Here is a 19384-nt window from a genome sequence, read left to right on the forward strand (position 1 = left end):
ACATGCTCCTGCGCCTTGTGCATGTTCTGCAGGACCTCCGGCAGGAGGACAGAGCCCCCCTGCAGTGTATCTGCAACCGCCCTCCCCGCCACAAAGTCCCATACCCCCCTCACCCAAAATAACCAGAAGGAGGGGCGCCAGAGGCCGTGTAAACTGTCACTGCACCCCAGCAGAGTGCTCAAGTACCCAAAAGCTCTCATACCCTAAATTTTGAAAAGTCCTTTCCTTTCCGCCTCACCCAAGCCCCCATCCCAGTTTCATCCCCTAACTGTCTAGTTGATAATAAAAAATACTTTTCTGTTAATTACTGTATCCGTCATGTTCTTTTAGAGGAGACTGTGTTTGAAGGGGGGGAAGGGGGTTGGTAATTTGACAGGACAATCACCTTTACCAGGGTACAGACATGGGGGCAGGATCAGCAGCAGGTCACACACACTGCAGTCAGTACGCACCCTGGTCGGTATGGGAGGTGGTTTGCAGGTTCTGTGTGGGTGGGGGGTACGTGACTTTGTAGCGGGGGAGGGGGGTTACAGATCTCATGCAACGGTCCCTGTCCTGGACCACAGAGCCACGCAGCAGAGGAATCTGTATCCGTCCTCCCCCGCCAAAAGGCCACATAGCCCACGCACACAGAGTCCCAAAAAGGAGGGATGGCAGGCTCCGTTGAAACATCCAGTCCGGCACTGCAGACTGCTCTGGGAGCAGGAGCCTGTCATTCCTCGAGTTTACAGGCGGTCTTTACATCACTGCACACCCTACCCAGCACAGTCCGTGTCCCAGTTTCAACCCTGTAACGCAAAGTCATCAATAAAGAAACCTTTGTAAAGTTACAGTGGAACATGTATTTTATTTTTAAACGTGTGTTGGAAGTTGGGGAAGCGGGGTGGGCGGGGTATGTAACTGCAGATGCTAGTCAACAGTCACTTGGTAAAGAAACAGGGGCAGCTTCAGCTTCTCTGTAAAGAAACTGAACAGTCACAGGTCACGCTGCTCACTGCTCGCTGGTACTTGAAGAGTTCCTTGTCGCTGTGCAAGGCGCCTGCATAGGGCTTCACGAGCCAGGGCATTAGCGGGTAGGCTGGGTCCCCGACGATCACTATAGGCATCTGCACATCCCCAAGACTTATTTTGTGGTCCTGGAAGAAACTACCTTCCTGCAGGCGTCTAAACAGACCAGAGTTCCTGAAAACACGCACGTCATGAACTTTGCCTGGCCACCCGACGTTGATGTTGGTAAAACATCCCCCATGGTCCACCAGTGCTCGCAGCACCATTGAAAAGTAGCCCTATTTCTCAGCAGCTGACTGTGGAAGAGGTGGACGATAAGGTGCGAGGAGTTGACAACGGCCATAACTGCAGCGGGATCCGTGCTCAAAGTGCTGTGGCACCCGCGCTGTCACTGAGCAGAAAAGTGCACGAACAGATTGCCCGCACGCGCTTTCAGGGAGGGAGGGAGGGCGTGATTGACGGTTCAATGATGACAGTTACCCAAAACCACCCTCGACACATTTTTTCCCCCAGCATGCATTGGGGGGAAATCCTAGGATTCCAATGGGCAGCGGGGAGTGCGGGAACTGTGGGATAGCTTCCCACAGTGCACCGCTTCCAAAGTCGACACTGGCCCCGTTACTGTGGACTCACACAGTCGAACTAGTGTATTTAGTGTGGATACACAACTTCGACTTCATAAGGTCGATTCCACAAATTCGAATTAAGTTGATTCGAAATAGTCTTGTAGTGTAGACGTACCCAAAGAGGCCAGTTCTTCGGGCTCTGCGAGTCTAAATAGTAAGGAAAACAAAGATGAACCCAGCCCAACTCTGCTCCCATCCAGCCTCAGTTTAATTGCATGCTATGCCGTGCAAAGCAACAAGCACCAGCTGCCCCCAGGGTATGTCTGCAGGTTCACTGCTTTCAAAAGCCTGGGAACCATTCCAAAGCTGGGCTTTTGGAAATACTGTACCTCCATTGAAATGAATCTCTGAAGCCTACATCCTGGCTCTTTCCTGTCCAGCCAAAAAAAGATTTAGCACAGAAAATATACAGCAAGTTTAATAATACCTCACCGAGAAATTATTAGAAAAAATATTACAGCTTGGATCACAAGCCTCCTAGGAGCAAGCAATGCTGTGCATTCCTGACAAGGAGCTATGCACTCAGCTACAGCAGCAATCTGACCTCGCAAACTAATTATCTTTTGGTAATTACAACTCAGTTCCTCTGCATTTCCTGTGCAAACGTGGCAAGATGTACTGAACAACACTCCTGGGCCCCTAGATGGCACCTTTCATCTGAGGATCCCCAAGCGCTTTCCAAGCATTAACACCACCCCATCTTCCCCAGAGGTAGTTGAGTCAGGAGTAGAATTGAGGAGCTCTGCTTTAACAGCTAGATGCACTCCCTGAATTCCTCTTGCTATTGGGAAGAGGGCACTGTGATCCTGTGACCCGAAACACCGGGAGATGAAAAGGCCCGAAACACCGGGAGATGAAAAGGCTCAACAGATGCCTCCTCACAGGCAGGGGCAACTGTCTGGAAAGTTTTCCTCTTAAACATTAAAAGAGATTCCCACTGTTCCCTCATTTCCACCAAACAAGGGAAAAGCTTCTGGGGAAGGATTCCCATTGGCAGACACGCAGTCGGCAGGGATTAGGCAGCGAGGGAAGCATTATCAGCAGACTGACAAAGCGGCTGCTTGCCCTTCATGCACAGCTTCAGAGCAGGAGGCAGCAAATACTCAAGAGAGTCAGCAAGGCCACAAGAACTAGTCCAGCAGCAGCATTACTTCCACTGCTCTGCAAGGATCCTGCCCACCAGCCAACAGGCAGTCTCCAATCCTCTTAATGCCTCCATGAGACAACAGTCTCTGAGGGTCATGGTCAGAGCCACAAAGCTGCTCCCCCTCTCTAAAGGGAGGTGACATCTCAGATGCACTTTCCAGGGCACTCCCAAGCTAAGATGGTTGTTTCCAGACCAATGGGCCTCATCTACATTAGGAAATGGTATGTCTGAACATGGGGCTGGCTCTAGTTAGTACCTATCTGGCCCCCAGCACCGCAGCATCTGAGCACCTCACAATCTTTAATGGATTTATCCTCCCAACACCCCTGCCGTGCTATCAGCCCCATTGTGCAGAGGGGGAACTGAGGCACAGGGAGACAAAGTGACTGGCCCCAGGTCTCACAGGAAGTGCATAGCAGAGCAGGGAATTGAACCAAGGGCTCCCGAGTCCTGAGCACCCAACCTCTGGTCCCTCTTCCCATAGGGCTTAACAATACCCAGCTAACATGCTGGTGAACACGTTGTTCTACATGGACCTCAGAAATAGGGTTGCCTACTGTGGTTGGATGTATTCCTGGAGGTTTCATCACATAACACAATCTTTAATTCCTGGAGCCACCTGGACAATCCTGGAGGGTTGGCAACCCTACCTCAAAAGTCCTGATTAGCATTGTCAGCACATAGGACTGTAAGCACAGGTAAAATGTGGTAGTGTAAACGGGGCCACAGGCTCTGGGACAGCTGAATCCTTGCTGTGGATTACAGTGTAATAGGACAAATAAAGCTGAGGGCACCACGGGCCCGCAGGCAGCTTTCAGACCGTGGTAAATCACTGGGGTGCACCTGGCAAAGTCTGAAAGACAACCCCCCTAAATCCCCAGGGGACTGGATCGATGCTAACCACTCTTTCCCCACTCTCACAAGGAATAATATCACATCACTAGAATTCTGACTAGCTCAAGGATGCAGCGGAACTCCCCGCACCATCACCACTGTCTTCAGTGCTTCCTCTCAGCATTAGCAAGAAGGCACTAGAGGAGTGGAATGGGCTGAGAGTTGGCAGCTGCTGCCTGGGCCGTTGGTGCAAAGAGAAGAGCAGCCCAAGAATGAGAGCACTCTGCAGATTAGAAACGGCTCTGACAAATCATCATACTAGGGCTGTCAAGCGATTAAAAAAATTAATCGCAATTAATCGCGCTGTTAAACAATAACAGAATACCATTTATTTAAATATTTTGGATGTTTTCTACATTTTCAAATATATTGATTTCAATTACAACACAGAATACAAAATGTACAGAGCTCACTTTATATTATTTTTATTTCAAATATTTGCACTGTAAAAAACAAAACAAATAGTATTTTTCAATTCACCTAATACAAGCACTGTAGTGCAATCACTTTATCATGAAAGTTGAACTTACAAATGTAGAATTATGTACAAAAAATAACTGCACTCAAAAATAAAACAATGTAAAACTTTAGCGCCTACAAGTTCACTCAGTCCTACTTCAGCCAATCGCTCAGACAAACAAATTTGTTTAAATTTGCAGGAGATAATGTTGCCCGCTTGTTTACAATGTCACCTGAAAGTGAGAACAGGCGTTCACATGGCACTGTTGTAGCCAGCGTCACAAGATAGTTACGCGCCAGATGCGCTAAAGATTCACATGTCCCATCATGCTTCAACCACCATTCCAGAGGACATGCGTCCATGCTGATGATGGGTTTTGCTCGATAATGATCCAAAGCACAGCAGACCAACGCATGTTCTTTTTCATCATCTGAGTCAGATGCCATCAGCAGAAGGTTGATTTTCCTTTTTGGTGGTTCAGGTTCTGTAGTTTTCACATCTGAGTGTTGCTCTTTTAAAATCTCTGAAACCATGCACCACACCTCATCCCCCTCAGATTCTTAAACCTTGGGTCGAGTGCTGTAGCTATATTTAGAAATCTCACATTGACAAAATGCAAAGAAGGTACCAATCTGCTGTGAAAGTGTTCTTAAAATGAACATGTGCTGGGTCATTATCCAAGCCTGCTATAACATGAAATATATGGCAGAATGCAGGTAAAACAGAACAGGAGACATACAATTCTCCTCCAAGGAGTTCAGTCACAAATTTAATTCATTCATTTTTTTTTAAACGAGCATCATCAGCATGGGAGCATGTCCTCTGGAATGGTGGCCAAAGCATGAAGGGGCATACGAACGTTTAGCACAGGGCTCGGCAACCTTTCAGAAGTGGTGTGCCGAGTCTTCATTTATTCACTCTAATTGAAGGTTTTGCGTGCCAGTAATACATTTAAACGTTTTTAGAAGGTCTCTCTCTATAAGTCTATAACCTATTGTTGTATGTAAAGTAAACAAGTTTTTTAAAATGTTTAAGAAGCTTCATTTAAAATTAAATTAAGATGTAGATCTTATCAGTTTAATGCAGTGGTTCTTAACCTGGGGTGCACGCACCCCCTGGGGCAGGGCCAGTGCAAGGATATTTTGCACCCTAGGTAAAACTTCCACCTTGTGCCCCCCCCCACCCGCACATCGGTTCATTGAGGGGCAAATCCCAACGAGCCATTATAGACCCCAGGGGCCAGCCATGCCCAGGGGCTGCTCCCCAGACCAGGTTCCCCCCTCCCTGCCCCCTGAACTGCCCTGGAGGGTGCACAGTCCCCCCCGCAAGCCCTCCCCACCCCACCCAGGTGGCCCCCAGCCCGAGTCCACCCACTGGCTTTGCCAGGCTTGGGCCGTTGCAGCAGCTCGGCAAGGAGGAGACGCTTTCTGGAGGCACCGGGGAGCCAGAGTGACCCGCTTGCGACAGCAGTGAGCCCCAGCCATGGAGGAGCCAGTGCGGTGCAGGGGGGCAGCAGCCCTGCAAAGGCAGCGGCACTGCTAGTGGGGGGCAGCTGCGCTCCCTGCCCCTCCTGCCCAGGCTGCGGCCCGGCACCCCCCAAGGGGCTCCTGCAGGCTGCAGTGGATGTATGCGGGCGCCAGCCCCCATGCACCCCCCAGCTCCCCCCTCGTCTAGGGTTACCATATTTCAACAATCAAAAAAGAGGGGAGAGCCCTGCCCTAGCCCCGCCCCCATCCACTCCCTCCCACTTCCCACCCCGATTGCCCCGGTCAGAACCCCCAACCCCCCCTGCTCCTGGGACCCCTGACTGCCTCCTCCTGGGACCCCCCCACCCTAACTGCCCCCCTAGGACCCTACCCCTTACCTGTCCCCTGATTGCCCCAACCCTTATCCATACCCCTGCCCCCAGACAAACCCCCGGGGACTCCCACGCCCCATCCAACCACTCCCCACCCCCTGATAGGACCCCCAGAACTCCCTACCCATCCAACCCTCCCCCTGCTCCCTGACTGCCCCCTGGGACTCCCCTTACCAGGCCCATGCCGGTCAGACGCTGGCTCCACATGGAGGCAAACCTCCATGTGGAGTGCTGAGGCAGCGGCGGGGGGGGAGGGGGAGCTGCGAGAGGGGCAGTGGCGGCTCACACTTCCGGGAGCCGCAGAACCCGAGCGCGGTGAGGGGCGAGCCGGAGGGCGCGCCTGCCCAGGCTGCGGCCTGGTGCCTCCCCGGGGGGGCTCCTGCAGCGGATGCATGCAGGCAGTGGTCCCCGTGAGCCCCTCGGCTCCCCTTTCGCCGAGCTTGGGCTCTGCAGCTCCTGGGAGTGTGAGCTGCCTCCGCCGCCCCTCCCACAGCAGGCTCAGGGCCCCGCGCCCCGGCAGCTCACACTCCTGGGAGCCACAGAACTCGAGCACGGTGAGGAGGGAACCACAGGGCGCGCCTGCCGATGGTCTGGGGTCCCAGTCGCTGGCCCTGCTCAGCCTCTGCCAGCCTGATGTTCCATTCATTCGGCTGGCCGCGCTCTGAGCAGGGCCGGCAGCCGGAACCCTGGCTGGCAGCCGCATGCCAGGCAAATTTGGCTCGCGTGCCAAAGGTGGCACACGTGCCGTAAATTGCCAACCCCTGGTTTAGCATATCTAGCACATAAATACCTTGCAATGTTGGCTACAAAAGTTCCATGTGAATGCCTGTTCTCACTTTCTCACATTATAAATAAGAAGGCAGCAGTATCTCCCGTAAACATAAACAAACTTGTTTGTCTTAGCGACTGGTTGAACAGAAGTAGGACTGAGTGGACTTGTAGGCTCTAAAGTTTAACGCTGTTTTATTTTTTGAGTACAGTTATGTAACAAAAAAAATCTACATTTGTAAGTTACACTTTCACAATAAAGAGATTGCACTATAGTACTCGTATGAGGTGAATCAAAAAGTATTTCTTTTGTTTTTCATTTTACAGTGCAAATATGTGTAATAAAAATAATAATAGAAAGTGAGCACTGTACACTTTGTATTCTGTGCTGTAATAGAAATCAATGTATTTGAAAATATAGAAAAACATCCAAAAATATTTAATAAATTTCAATTGGTATTCTATTGTTTAACAGTGCGATTAATCGTGATTCATTTTTTTAATCGCAATTAATTTTTTTTGAGTTAATCGCATGAGTTTGCTATTAATCAACAGCCCTACATCACACATAATGTATGCAACTGCTCCAGCGACTGGGCATTAGCCCACATCAGTCAAGCTGTGAACTGGAAATAGAACAGGATTCTTCAGCCACAGCTACACAACTGACTTATAATTTTTGTTCTGGAACAGGCTACCTGTGTAGCTAGTGAAACCAGCCAGACTGCACAGCTGCAAACTACTTAAAACTTTTACAGCTAACTTTGCAGTGTAGGCTGATCCCCATCCAGCAAGGGGATGCTATCACTTTCAGAACAAGAGGATCAGAGCTGGGACTACATAGGACGATGCGGGCACCACCAGCGGCATCTCTCAAATGAGCAGGCAGCCAGAACCCAGAAGGACATACCATACGTGGGACAGCCAGGAAAGGGAACACGCAGTCTAGGAGCCTCACGAATGCTTAGTAAAGAGACCCATTCATGATCACACAAGGAATAATAAACAACAAGATAAAAACATTTGCAGATGACTCAGAGCTATTAACTGTGAGGAATGTCAACCCGACCTAACCAAGGTAGGTGAATGGGCAAGCAGAGGGCAGATGCAATTCAGCATGCAAAGGGCATGCACACTGAAGGAAATAATACACAACTATTCACAGCTTACTAGGTTCTAAATTAAAAGGAACAACTCAGAAAAAAGTCTAGGGCATCAGTGCAGGTGGCTCAATGAAGAACACCGCACAACCTTAATTCAGCCCCCTCATGCATATGCATTAGGATACGGCTTTTAATTACATACTCATCTACTATTTTTTCCACAGGATTCCTGCCCCAGTGAGCGTACAGGATGGACGGTGCTCACTGCATGGGCCGCTATATAATATTTTGTTCTATCCTCGTTGTTTAATGAGTGGCCCTGGGGTTCATTTTATTGCGTATTATTCAAAAGGTGCTCTGAGGACAGAGCTATTCATTTCCTTGTAAGTTTTTCTATCATGCTCATCGCTATAGTATCTGAGTGCTTCACAAACATTACAAAATGTATTTTCATAACTCCCCTGTGAGGTGAGGGAGTATTATCCCCATTTTACAGACGGGGAACTAATGCTCAGAGAGATTAAGGTTAACAGTGTCCACTAACTTTGGGTGCCCATTTGAGGTGACCAAGACCTGTTTTTTCCACAGCACAGTTCACCAGCGCCGGAACCAGAAGTGTTCAGGTCACAAAGTTGAACACTCAAAAGTTAGGAAATGCCAGAGGCAACCATATGCGCGGTGGGAAAAACATGATCATACTGCTAAAGGTCAAGATACACTATGACACGAGATCAGATGCATTCCTAGCTATCCATAGCAATCCTAAATAATTGCATGATCAAAATTGCATTAAGTTTACACATTTTGCTTAATAGATTTTGTATTGCTTCTATCTGCCACAGCCTGATGATGGCATTCGTTAGGTTTTCTAAAAATAAACAAATAGATTTTTGATATTTTATTTTTTATAAAACATTACAAAAAATCATTTATATAATTCTCTTCTATGGGACATGTTTACCTCCTAACAAAGTTGTTTATCGTTATTTTTATTTATTTTGCAGACGCCTTTTTCCAAGGAGATTTACAATTTAGGGTTACAATTGTTAAAATATGCATTATATAGAAACAAGGACAATTCGGCTGTAATGTTACAGAACTGCAAGTTACAATTCAATAAATACTAATAAACCTCTACCCCGATATAACACTGTCCTCAGGAGCCAAAAAATCTTACCGTGTTATAGGTGAAACCGCGTTATATTGAACTTGGTTTGATTTGCCGGAGTGCGCAGCCCTGCCCCCCCGGAACGCTGCTTTACCACGTTATATCCAAATTTGTGTTATATCGGGGTAGAGGTGTACTAATAGTGCAGCATTAATAGTGGAATATCTGCAGTAAAATGATAAATGCAAGGGAAGTACAATACATGGAAGTGCAAAAATAAAATGCAGTCCGATGTTTATAACTAAAGTTGTCTTTTTTTTTGTTTCTTCATGTTATAATTATACCTTAAATATTATAATGTGGCTACATTTTGCATTCTGGTTATTTACATTACACTCTGTGGGATTTTTAAATAGTATTTTAATTCCCCCGTCACTTTGGCCTTGGCCCCTCCACTTCTACAAAGGTTCCGGCGCCCTTAGCACAGATCCCACTGGCTTCAATTGCAGCTGTGGGTGCTCACCACTTTTGAAAACCAGACCCAGGGTCTCAAATTGGGCACCCAGAAAATGAGGAAAACGTAATCGGTGACCACTAGCTCAGTTTAAGTGACTTGTCCAGCACCACACATTAACTCTGTGGTTGAATCAGGACCAGTTCTCCAGGGCACTGTGTAACTGCCTTAGCCATGAGACTGAACTCACTCTTCGTATAATCCCCTGCCTGATTCACTGCACACCCTGCAAGTTCTGCCAACAGATGAGGTAGAATGACAACAGATAACTGCCTCCTTTACTCCTAAGGGCATTCTGCGCCAAAAAAATAAAAATTCTGCACCAAAAAAATAAAAATTCTGTGCACAATATTTTAAAATTCTGCAAATTGTCAAATAAATGTGGAGGCTCCAGCATGGCATTGGGGAGCACAGGCCACTGGTTGCACAGAGGTGGGAGATCATTGTGAACCCCTCCACATACCCCTGGGACACAAGACTCAGTAGGGAGGCTGCACCCAACCCTGACACAGCGCAAGGTCCGGGCCTGCCCCAGAAACACCCCTGGGCCTTGCCCCTCCGTGCCAGATGCACAAGGTGTGGGCAGGCAGGCTCAGCAAGGCAGCTGTGATACTCTGTATCTTGGGGGAACTCCCTGCACCCCCATGTTTATCCTTATAATATGATTGTCTGGTATCCAATGCAAAGTTTGCCATGTCGGTGTTTTCGGAAGGCTCGCGATGCATTGAGCATTGTTGTTATAGTAATGTTATAGGCTGTAATTTCATGTATATAGTTATGAGGCTGAAAGTGTGTCCTCATGGCTTAAAACAAGCCCAGGCAAAACTCTCCAGGAACTGAAGGGCAGTTCACATATCATCAGTGCATGTACGGGACAAACCCAGCCCAGCCTCACAGGAACAAAGGACACTGGCCTAGGCAACAACAAAGGATTTGTTGGACTCTCAAGTGAGTCACCCCCCACCCCCGGCCAGTTTGGGACTGCGATGATGTAATGCTCACCTGACTCTGAAGGGGGGGTGGGGCAAAGCCAAGACAGAAGAAAGAACATGATAAAAGGGAGAGACGTTTGCCATGCTCTTCCTCTCTTTTCCACCTCCATCTACAGACCCCACCACCACCACCAAGCGACTGAAGCACTGATCAAAGGGGTTTGGGGCTCAGTGGTGGGGGGGTCTGGGTGTGGGGGGCTCAGTAGGGGGGTCCAGATGCTGGAGGGGTGGGGCTCAGTGGGGTGGGGCTCTCGGTGCAGCTGGTTGGGGCTTGGTCAGGTGGGGATGCAGGTGGCTTGTCGGGGTGGTCTAGGTGCAGGGGGAGTGGGAGTGGGGTACATCGGGGGGGGTGATGCTCAGTGGGAGGGTCTGGGTATGAGGGGGTCTGGATGCATGGGTGCTGGGCAGATGGGGGAGCATCTCCCTGTACAGTGGCCCCTCCCCCTGCAATTGAGGAGTGATGAGTGCAGGAAGCACGGGAGGGGGGGCAGGAGTTTGCAGAGCTTCCTACAGCTGGGGGAGAAATCTGGGGGTGGGTTTGACACAGCCCCAGATGTCATGCAGGGGAAGAGAAAGTCCCATCCTCCCCAGTCCATCTGGGACCAGCAACTGAGCCTGACGCAGGGTAGGGGCCACCATCAGGGTCTTCCTCAGTCTCGCCCCCTATCCCACAGTGATTTACCTCTCTGCTGGCTGCTCTGGGTACCCGAAACATACTGCTGGGGAGGGTCGCATGACTGTTATTGTGGCTTCTCTTTGCTTCCCCATCAGAAAGTCATTTTTCTGCAGGGAAGCAAAGAAATCTGCAGGGGACATAAATTATGCATGTGCACAGTGGCGCAGAATTCCCCCAGGAGTACTCCTTCACGGCACAACCCTGATACATTCCCAGAGCAGATCCATCCTGTGCACTGAATGAGAGGGGAAAAAATAGTATAGTAGATCCTCAGAGTTACGAACTGACCAGTCAACCACATAGCTCATTTGGAACTAGAAGTACGCAATCAGGCATCAGCAGAGACGGGGGGGGGAGAAGCAATTACAGTACAGAACTGTCTTAAACATAAATTACTAAAATATAAAGGGCAGTTGACAATGAAACTATTTCTGTTCTTGTTTCATTTAAATTAAGATGGTTAAAAACCACATTTTTCTTCTTCATAGTAAAGTTTCAAAGCTGTATTAAGTCAATGTTCAGTTGTAAACTTTTGAAAGAACAACCATAATGTATTATTCAGCGTTATGAACATTCTCCATTCCCAAGGGGTTCGTAACTCTTGAGGTTGTACTTTTTTCAGAGTAGCAGCTGTGTTAGTCTGTATCCGCAAAAAGAACAGGAGTACTTGTGGCACCTTAGAGACTAACAAATTTATTTCAGCATAAGTATGCATACTTTCACCTTTTCATGTTCTCTGTATGTATAAATATCTCCTGTCTGTGTGTTCCATTCTATGCATCCGAAGAAGTGAGCTGTAACCCACAAAAGCTTATGCTGAAATAAATTTGTTAGTCTCTAAGGTGCCACAAGTACTCCTGTTCTTTTTGAGGTTGTACTGTATGTGATCATGTAACTAAAGACTGTATCATAATGCTTATGCACATGGGGGGGAAATTAAGGTTGCCTCTGGCATTTCCTAACTTTTGAGTGTTCAACTTTGCGACCTGAACACTTAACATCTTTTTGTTAAATGTAGTTTCTGACATTTCTAAAACTTAAAAATTGTAAGGTTTGTTTCTTCATCACATAGAACCACAGTGACCTCTGAGCACCAGTCATCTTTAGATCCACAGCACAGTCCTCTATCAGTAGTGCTAATGGAGTAACTGGTAGCAGTAGTAGCTTGTCATCCTCTTTGTGGACCAGCCACTAATGGGGGATGAGGTACCTGATGATATGTGCTGATAGCAGTGGAACGTGGAGACTCAGGAATAGCGAGTTCAGTCCCAGGTTCTGTAAACAGTCATGGATTCTTCTGCCCCAATCTCCCGATCTCTCCCTGTCCTCTTCTGCTCCTAATTCACTCTCCCCAGACCCTGCCCCCTCTTCTACTATCGAACTCCTCCTGTCCATGGTTCCTCCCCACTCCATGGCTCCTGCTCATCCTCCCCTGCTTTGTTCCTATCCCTCATCCCAGTTGTCTGCATCACTTTGCTCCTGTTCCCCACTTTTCAGTTCCTTCCCAGTGCCCTGTATTCTCTGCCATCACCCTACCCTATTCCTAGCCCCTCTGCATTCCAGTCAGGCTGCTTTCTCCTCCTTCAGGCTACCTGGGCACCAGCAGGAAAGCCACTCTCTGCTGTCAGTTCCTGTCCCCTGTGCCACTACAGCACCTGGCAGCTAGGAGCAGCAATTGCAGGGAAAGTCATGCTTAGCCCCTGTGGGATGGAGCTTCCTCTGTGAGGATGGCACATGCAGTCTGGTAGGCACTGCGAGAGGATGGAGCATGCCCAGTACAGATAGAATCATAAGGGAACTTAGCAGCCAAACTCTAACAAGTCTCTATTGAGCATGTGCAAAATGAGATTTCGCTGGGACTTATAATTTGGCCAAAATTGGGTGTATTTTCTCAAGGACAGCACAAGGCACATCCTTGACACCAAGTCCCTTCTCCAAAGCCTGGAGGCACTAGAGTGTCTCAAAGGAAAAGGGAAGTTGTTGTTTTTTTTTAACATGGGCAAAAATAACATTTTCTCAACCCTACTCTGAGACATAGCTGAACTGTTTTAGCTGAAACTTTAAAACAAAAACAACAAAAACATCCCTACATGAGAAATTTCAGCCCAAATAGTTTCAGTTTGTCAAAGTTATGAGCAACTGAAACCAGGGTCTTATAACAGGAAGCGCTGGGCAACCTTAACTAAAAGGCAGCACTGCCAGCCCCCAGAGAATAATGCTCCAGACAGAGCACAGCCTGGAGCAGCCAAAGGACAGCAGTCTCTCATACAGACAGGAGACTCATGTTGCAGAGGGCCTGCTGCTCTGGTGACACTGGGACAGAGAAAGCACAGCAGCAGCAACAGCAGCAGCCGCCCCAGCCCATTGCACTGGCCAAGAGGAGCTAAACACTGCTTCCTCCATTGCTGGCTATCACAGCCCCACTGGCAAAATGAGCTCCATTCTCCACAGAGCTCAGCATGCTGCCTCTGTAGCCTTTCCTGCCCCTCTGGACTGGGAAGGAGGGACAGAATGAGAAGCTCCCACCCCACCTGAGGCTAAACTCGTTGTATCCTAGGTTTTGAGAGCAAACCCCCTCCAACACTTCAAACCTGTAGATCACCCAGGCACCTCAATCTCATTAACCTCCGAACCCGTGACAACAAATTATTCTCCCGTTAGAGAACATGCATGAGTAACTTCAGGGAGAAAGCAGCTTTTCTGAGGAAGCTGCAAGGGATGGCAGGGGGTAAAGGGAGTGGGATGGACTGAGGGTTGGTCTACAGTGCAACTAAAAGCCTGCGGCTGGCCAGTGCCAGCTTACTCAGGCTCGCAGAACTTAGGCTATGGGCGAACATTCGGGCTCAGGTTGGAGCCCAGGCTCTAGGACAGGGGTCGGCAACCTTCCAGAAGTGGTGTGCTGAGTCTTCATTTATTCACTCTAATTTAAGGTTTTGTGTGCCAGTGGTACATTTTAACGTTTTTAGACGGACTCTTTCTATAAGTCTATAATATATAACTAAATGATTGTTGTATGTAAAGTAAATAAGGTTTTTAAAATGTTTAAGAAACTTCATTTAAAATTAAATTAAAATGCAGAGCCCCCCGGACCAGTGGCCAGGATCCAGGCAGTGTGAGTGCCACTGAAAATCAGCTTGTGTGCCGCCTTTGGCACGTGTGCCATAGGTTGCCTACCCCTCCTCTAGGACCTTGCAAGGTGGGAGGATCCCAGAGCTCAGGCTGCAGTCCCAGCCTTAAGTCTACACTGCAATTACCCAGCCCCACAGCCCGAGCCCCACAAGCCTGAGCCAGCTGGCATGGGCCAGCCATGGGTGTCTAATTGCAGCATAGACATACCTTGAGTTACTGAGATTATAATGGTAAAATGGGGACTCAACCACACAATTACTGTGTGTAACTGACACACAGAACCTGATATTACTTTAGGTGCCAGTTGTTTTCACAGGTGCACTCCCACAAAGACAACCTCATCTTGAAGCAAAAAGCTGTAGAGCCTCAGAATAAGAATGGAAAGTTACGCATCTAAGGCAGTGACATTTTTAAACATATGGCATTAGCAAAATAATGGCCTTCTGTCTTGTTAAGTTTAAAGGCTGCCAGTCATTGATAAGCCAAGACACAGAGCCCCTTGAAAACCCATACAACCCACTGACATAGTTTAGAAAGGAATTGGCTATTTCTCCATCAGCAAAGTCCACTAGACACTGGTGGTTAAATGCATCAAACAAAGATAACCCTGTTTTCATCACAACGTTCCTATGCTGGTTCAGTCTTCAGGCAATCTCTCAGGTTGCAGCTGTCCCTGTCTGCTTTGTTAAAAAAAATTAAGTAGGAACAAATGCAGAGGAGCTCTTGAAAGTATTAACTGTCCAAGCCTATTAAGTGTGACTCAAGTTAGCCACTACAATGCTGGGATAGTACAGGAATCTGGCAACGAGCCAGAGTCAATAAGAAACGTACAGAGTCCACAGAGGACCAAATCTCAACTGCTCTGATCACAGCCCAAAGGAGAACAGCTGGTTCAAGAAAGAGCTCTGTATGGAGGGAATGGGTCACTTCTTGTGATTTTCTCCAGTCCCCACACACTTTTCCTGGGGCAGGGAAGGGAGTGGGAGTAAACCAACACTTGAAAACCTAGTAAAAAAGCTCATGATGTGTCTATGAAATTCAATATAAACTCATCATAACTGATTCACTTCAGAAACACTTTTCTTCTGCATACATAATGAGCTGAACACATTGCCCAAAACGAAAACAAAAAGTACAGTTCTGTAGATGAAACACAATATACAATAAGGCCCCAACCTAACTAGTTAGGCCCCTGCCATCTTTGTATTTGCCCTTAGATACCTGTACACTTTTATCAGTTTATTTGTTTTTTCAGCACCTAGCCTGTGGCAAAGCTCAGACCAATGCTAAAAACACATTCAATTGATGCTGAGTGGGCTAGAAAGAAGTGAAAATTGAAAAGAACCCATTTAGTCTTCTTTGATTTTACTGCCGCAGATTTCCAGCATTTTGATGCAATAACCAGTAGAACAATTTCCTTTACAAACAATGGCCCAGATTCAGAAGCACGTGCTTAAATGCTGTCTTGAGTAGAGGTATATTCCTGAATCAGCGGCACAGATATGAAATAGAAATGTGGAGCCTGAATTTTAAATGCTATAAGAGAAGAAAGCTGTGGAATGTAATCCTATATTTCAGCTTCCGCCTCCTGTTCTAGGTAGATCCTACGACCCTGTAAATGGCATCAGCTAGTAGGGCAAAGTAATGGAGAAGTTCTTCTCTGAAACTTTTAATTAATTTATTTATTTTGTCCTTGTGGGTTCCAGTTCTTTGTCATTAATTAGATCAAGCAGCTCTCCAGAGAGACTGTGATGGTAGTATCATCTTACATCAAGTCTCTCCGACACTTCATTCAAATCCTTTTGTAACTTTAGAGCCTTTCGTCTCATATTTTGTAAAATGTGTGGTATGTTTGGTATTTTAAATCAAACACTGCCTCATGCTCAGTACAAATTTCAACAGTCTATGGTAGCTGCATGCAAGTGTAGAGAATCTTCCTGAGAGTCATTGGGAAACTGGGAAATTACTCTTTATTTCAGTTCAACAAACATGAGGCTGATGGTGGTTGAAGACAAGGTACTATGGACTTGTAGGACTAGTTGTTTCTCAGTGAGCATTACGTCTCCTGAACACCCAGATGCCAGAAGCTTTGGATGGTTGCAGACGAGTTCTCATCATTTTAATTTTATTTCTGTTGTCAATGCAAGTGTCAAAGACCTCCTTGTCACACTTTTCTCTGCATTCTTGGAAGCACCTTCAGCAAGCTGAACACAATGTTCTGTGGTTTTCTTTTTGGACACAGAATCAATAGTATAAGTAGGGAAACATTCGCCCCTGCGTGGTTGGAATCTTGTAGCCATTATCAACTCAGTGACCAATCATATTGTATTAGTGTCAATGTTGATTCCTTTAATTCTTCCTCTGATTTTCCCCTCCATTTTCACACTTGCAGCTACTAGTAATGGGCTTGCAAGTTTACATGGGCGTGGAGGACTATATTGAAGGCAAAGAGCTCCAATCCTTTCTTTACATTGTTCATTCTGTGCTACCCTGAAGGAGAAGTAAAAGAGCTTTTCAGCTTTCTTATCAAGTTCAAATCTTCGTCTTTCAGTTGTTTCTATGGCATAATCCTCAAGTGACCTTTGCTATTTTTGGGTGTTGAAGACAGACTGCTTCTGACTGAAGCTGATGTTCAAGGGCTGCTGGAAGCCCTGACGCTATCATTGAGGACAGAAGGAGCTGCACGTCTCAGGACCTCTGAAGAATTAGGCTGATATTTAAGTGACTTCTTTTCAGCACCTACATTTGAAAACGGCCTTTTTAAAATTATTGTTAAAAGCTAAAGCTATACAGGGGCTGAAGGAGCTACGAGAAAAGTCCTGGTCCAGTAGGCCACAGCAACGGGCTGAGTCCAAGCCAGGTGGGCCCAGTGAGGTGAAACACCTTGCAGAGCTGGGAGTGGCTCCAAGCTCTATCTGCAGAACATTAGGATGTAACCTCTTAGAGCTTAGGACTTAGGCTTTCATAATGGGAATCGTTTTTCTGAAGCCAAGAGAGGCTGGTCTTGGGAAGGTGCTTCAGGATAGCTCTGGGGCTCTCTCCCCCACAGGCCTTACACCCTGGGATTCTGAAATTCTGGCCATGGTGAGCCTCTCAGAGATGCTTCCTGCTCCTGAGGTTTGTACAAGTGCACTAACACAGGTGTTTTTCCCCAGAACTCACGGTTCTGTATTTTCAACAGCTGTCAAAATGGTTAAACTGAACTTTGTGCTTGAGCAAAGGGTACAAAGTCAACAGTGTTAGATCAGCTGGGAACCAAGGCCAATGCGATGGATTGTTTGGGTCTCACTAGGCCACATTATGCTTAAATTGCTGCAGGTCTTTTCTCAACAAAACAAGAGCCAACCTAGCTCAGGGCTTGGCTACACTTACAAATTTGCAGCGCTGCAGCAGGGTGTGAAAACACACCCTCTCCAGCGCTGCAAATTGCGGCGCTGCAAAGCGCCAGTGTAGTCAAAGCCCCAGCGCTGGGAGCGCGGCTCCCCACAGGGAGGTGGAGTACGGACAGCGCTGGGAGAGCTTTCTCCCAGCGCTGGCACTTTGACTACACTTAACGCTTCAAAGCGCTGCCGCGGCAGCGCTTTGAAGTGTAAGTGTAGCCAAAGCCTCAGTGTAAAGCCTTATGCTTGCTCTTCCAATCAGGCAGGGAAGTAAACACCATCTGTTTGTATTGTTCTGTATAAAATCAGGCTGGGTTTTCCTACTCAACAGCCCAGAGGGGGATGCTCCAACTCCACTTCACTTGAAGTAACTGCAGAGTGTGGAGTGGACTGGTGCAGCTAGGCAGGATCTCCACAACGCAAACTCCAGGAAATCCATGTGTCACTTCTCTCCAGGACTGATTTACAGTGATCCTATCCCCTGCATTGAGCACACGAGGGAGAGGGCAAAGACACTTCCTAGCTACAGAGAATAGTTATTATTAGCCACACAACAAGTACAGATATTAGAAGCTATGCTGCAGCCGTTACAAGTTCCTGGCTGTGTCTTGATATTATCAGTTGTCATGACAGTAACTGCTGTACATGGTGGTAGTGATCAAGATGGAACACTAGGATTCTGAGAAGAAACATTGCTTCCTCCAGGTTTCTCTCTGAATAAAAGACTAAATAACTGAAAAAAATACACAGCACAGCTGTAACAGATCAGACTCCTGGACCCTCTAGTCCAGAAACAAACCTCCTGCTGCTCAGATCAGACCACTGGTCTCTCTAATACAGTGTTTGTCTAGTTTTAATGCCCTCCTTCCATGCTACCCCTACAAAACCCCTATCCCAGTACAGCAGACACCACCTGTAACACATGGCCAGAAAGGATTAAGCATCCTGCAGGATAAATGACCCAAATTCAACCGCTAGGGACATATAAGATAATGTTTGTGGTTTTGTGTGTTTATATATATATACAGTTAGAGGTTAACAATGTAACCAAAGAGTTCCTGTCTATGCTGTTTTCTATTAATTCAGAGATCAAAAGGAGATCTTAACATTTAAATGAATTGTAAATATATTACTGGATTCATCTCTCTTTGAAATGTATAGCAAATCACCTGCGAATGGTGGAAAACAGGCAATTGCCTTAAATTAATCCCTGTAGCTAATTACTGGTGATGCTTAAGAAATAGGTCTACTTCAAAGTCTCCATGATTGCCTATTGTTTGCCTAAGGACTCCATGCTGTCAAGAGAATGCCTGGAACTATATAAAGGTGTCTTGGGTCCTGATCCTTTCATCTCAGATCTGCTTGATGCTTTATGCAGGGGCAGCCTGAGTCATAAAACTGAGATCTCCAGTCCCACCTGGATCACCCTAAATATGAACATTGGACTATAACCTACGGACAAATTCTGAAAGAACTCTTTGCAACTACAAAGCTCACCATCTCTATTATGAATCTGATCTCAGAACTGTACTCATGTCTGTATGTATACTGATCTTTTAACCAATACACTCTCTCTACTTTTTTAATACATTTTAGTAGTTAATAACAATTGGCTGTAAGCGTGTATTTGGGTAAGATCTGAAATAGTCATTAACCTGGGAGGTAATGTGTCCGATCCTTTGGGATTGGTAGAACTTTCTTATATGATGAATAAGATTTTC

The 19384-nt window shown here is 46.9% G+C and overlaps 1 protein-coding gene across 4 annotated transcripts in view; it reads right to left on the reverse strand.

The window, feature by feature from the left end:
- Window positions 1-19384, reverse strand: part of LOC123348131 (rho GTPase-activating protein 39-like) — a 137085-nt gene that overhangs the window by 94387 nt on the left and 23314 nt on the right. Inside the window, exon 1 of one of the 4 annotated variants that reach the window (XM_044985532.1) lies at window positions 16053-16090. The exons of the other annotated variants lie outside the window; for them this stretch is intronic. Coding sequence (XP_044841467.1) covers window positions 16053-16075 — 23 coding nt within the window. The 5' untranslated portion in view covers window positions 16076-16090. Of the gene's footprint in view, window positions 1-16052; window positions 16091-19384 lie in introns of those variants that run through there. 4 annotated transcript variants of the gene reach the window in all.

Source organism: Mauremys mutica, chromosome 13 (assembly GCF_020497125.1).
Source record: "Mauremys mutica isolate MM-2020 ecotype Southern chromosome 13, ASM2049712v1, whole genome shotgun sequence".
In the NCBI taxonomy this organism is placed as follows: Eukaryota; Metazoa; Chordata; order Testudines; family Geoemydidae; genus Mauremys; species Mauremys mutica.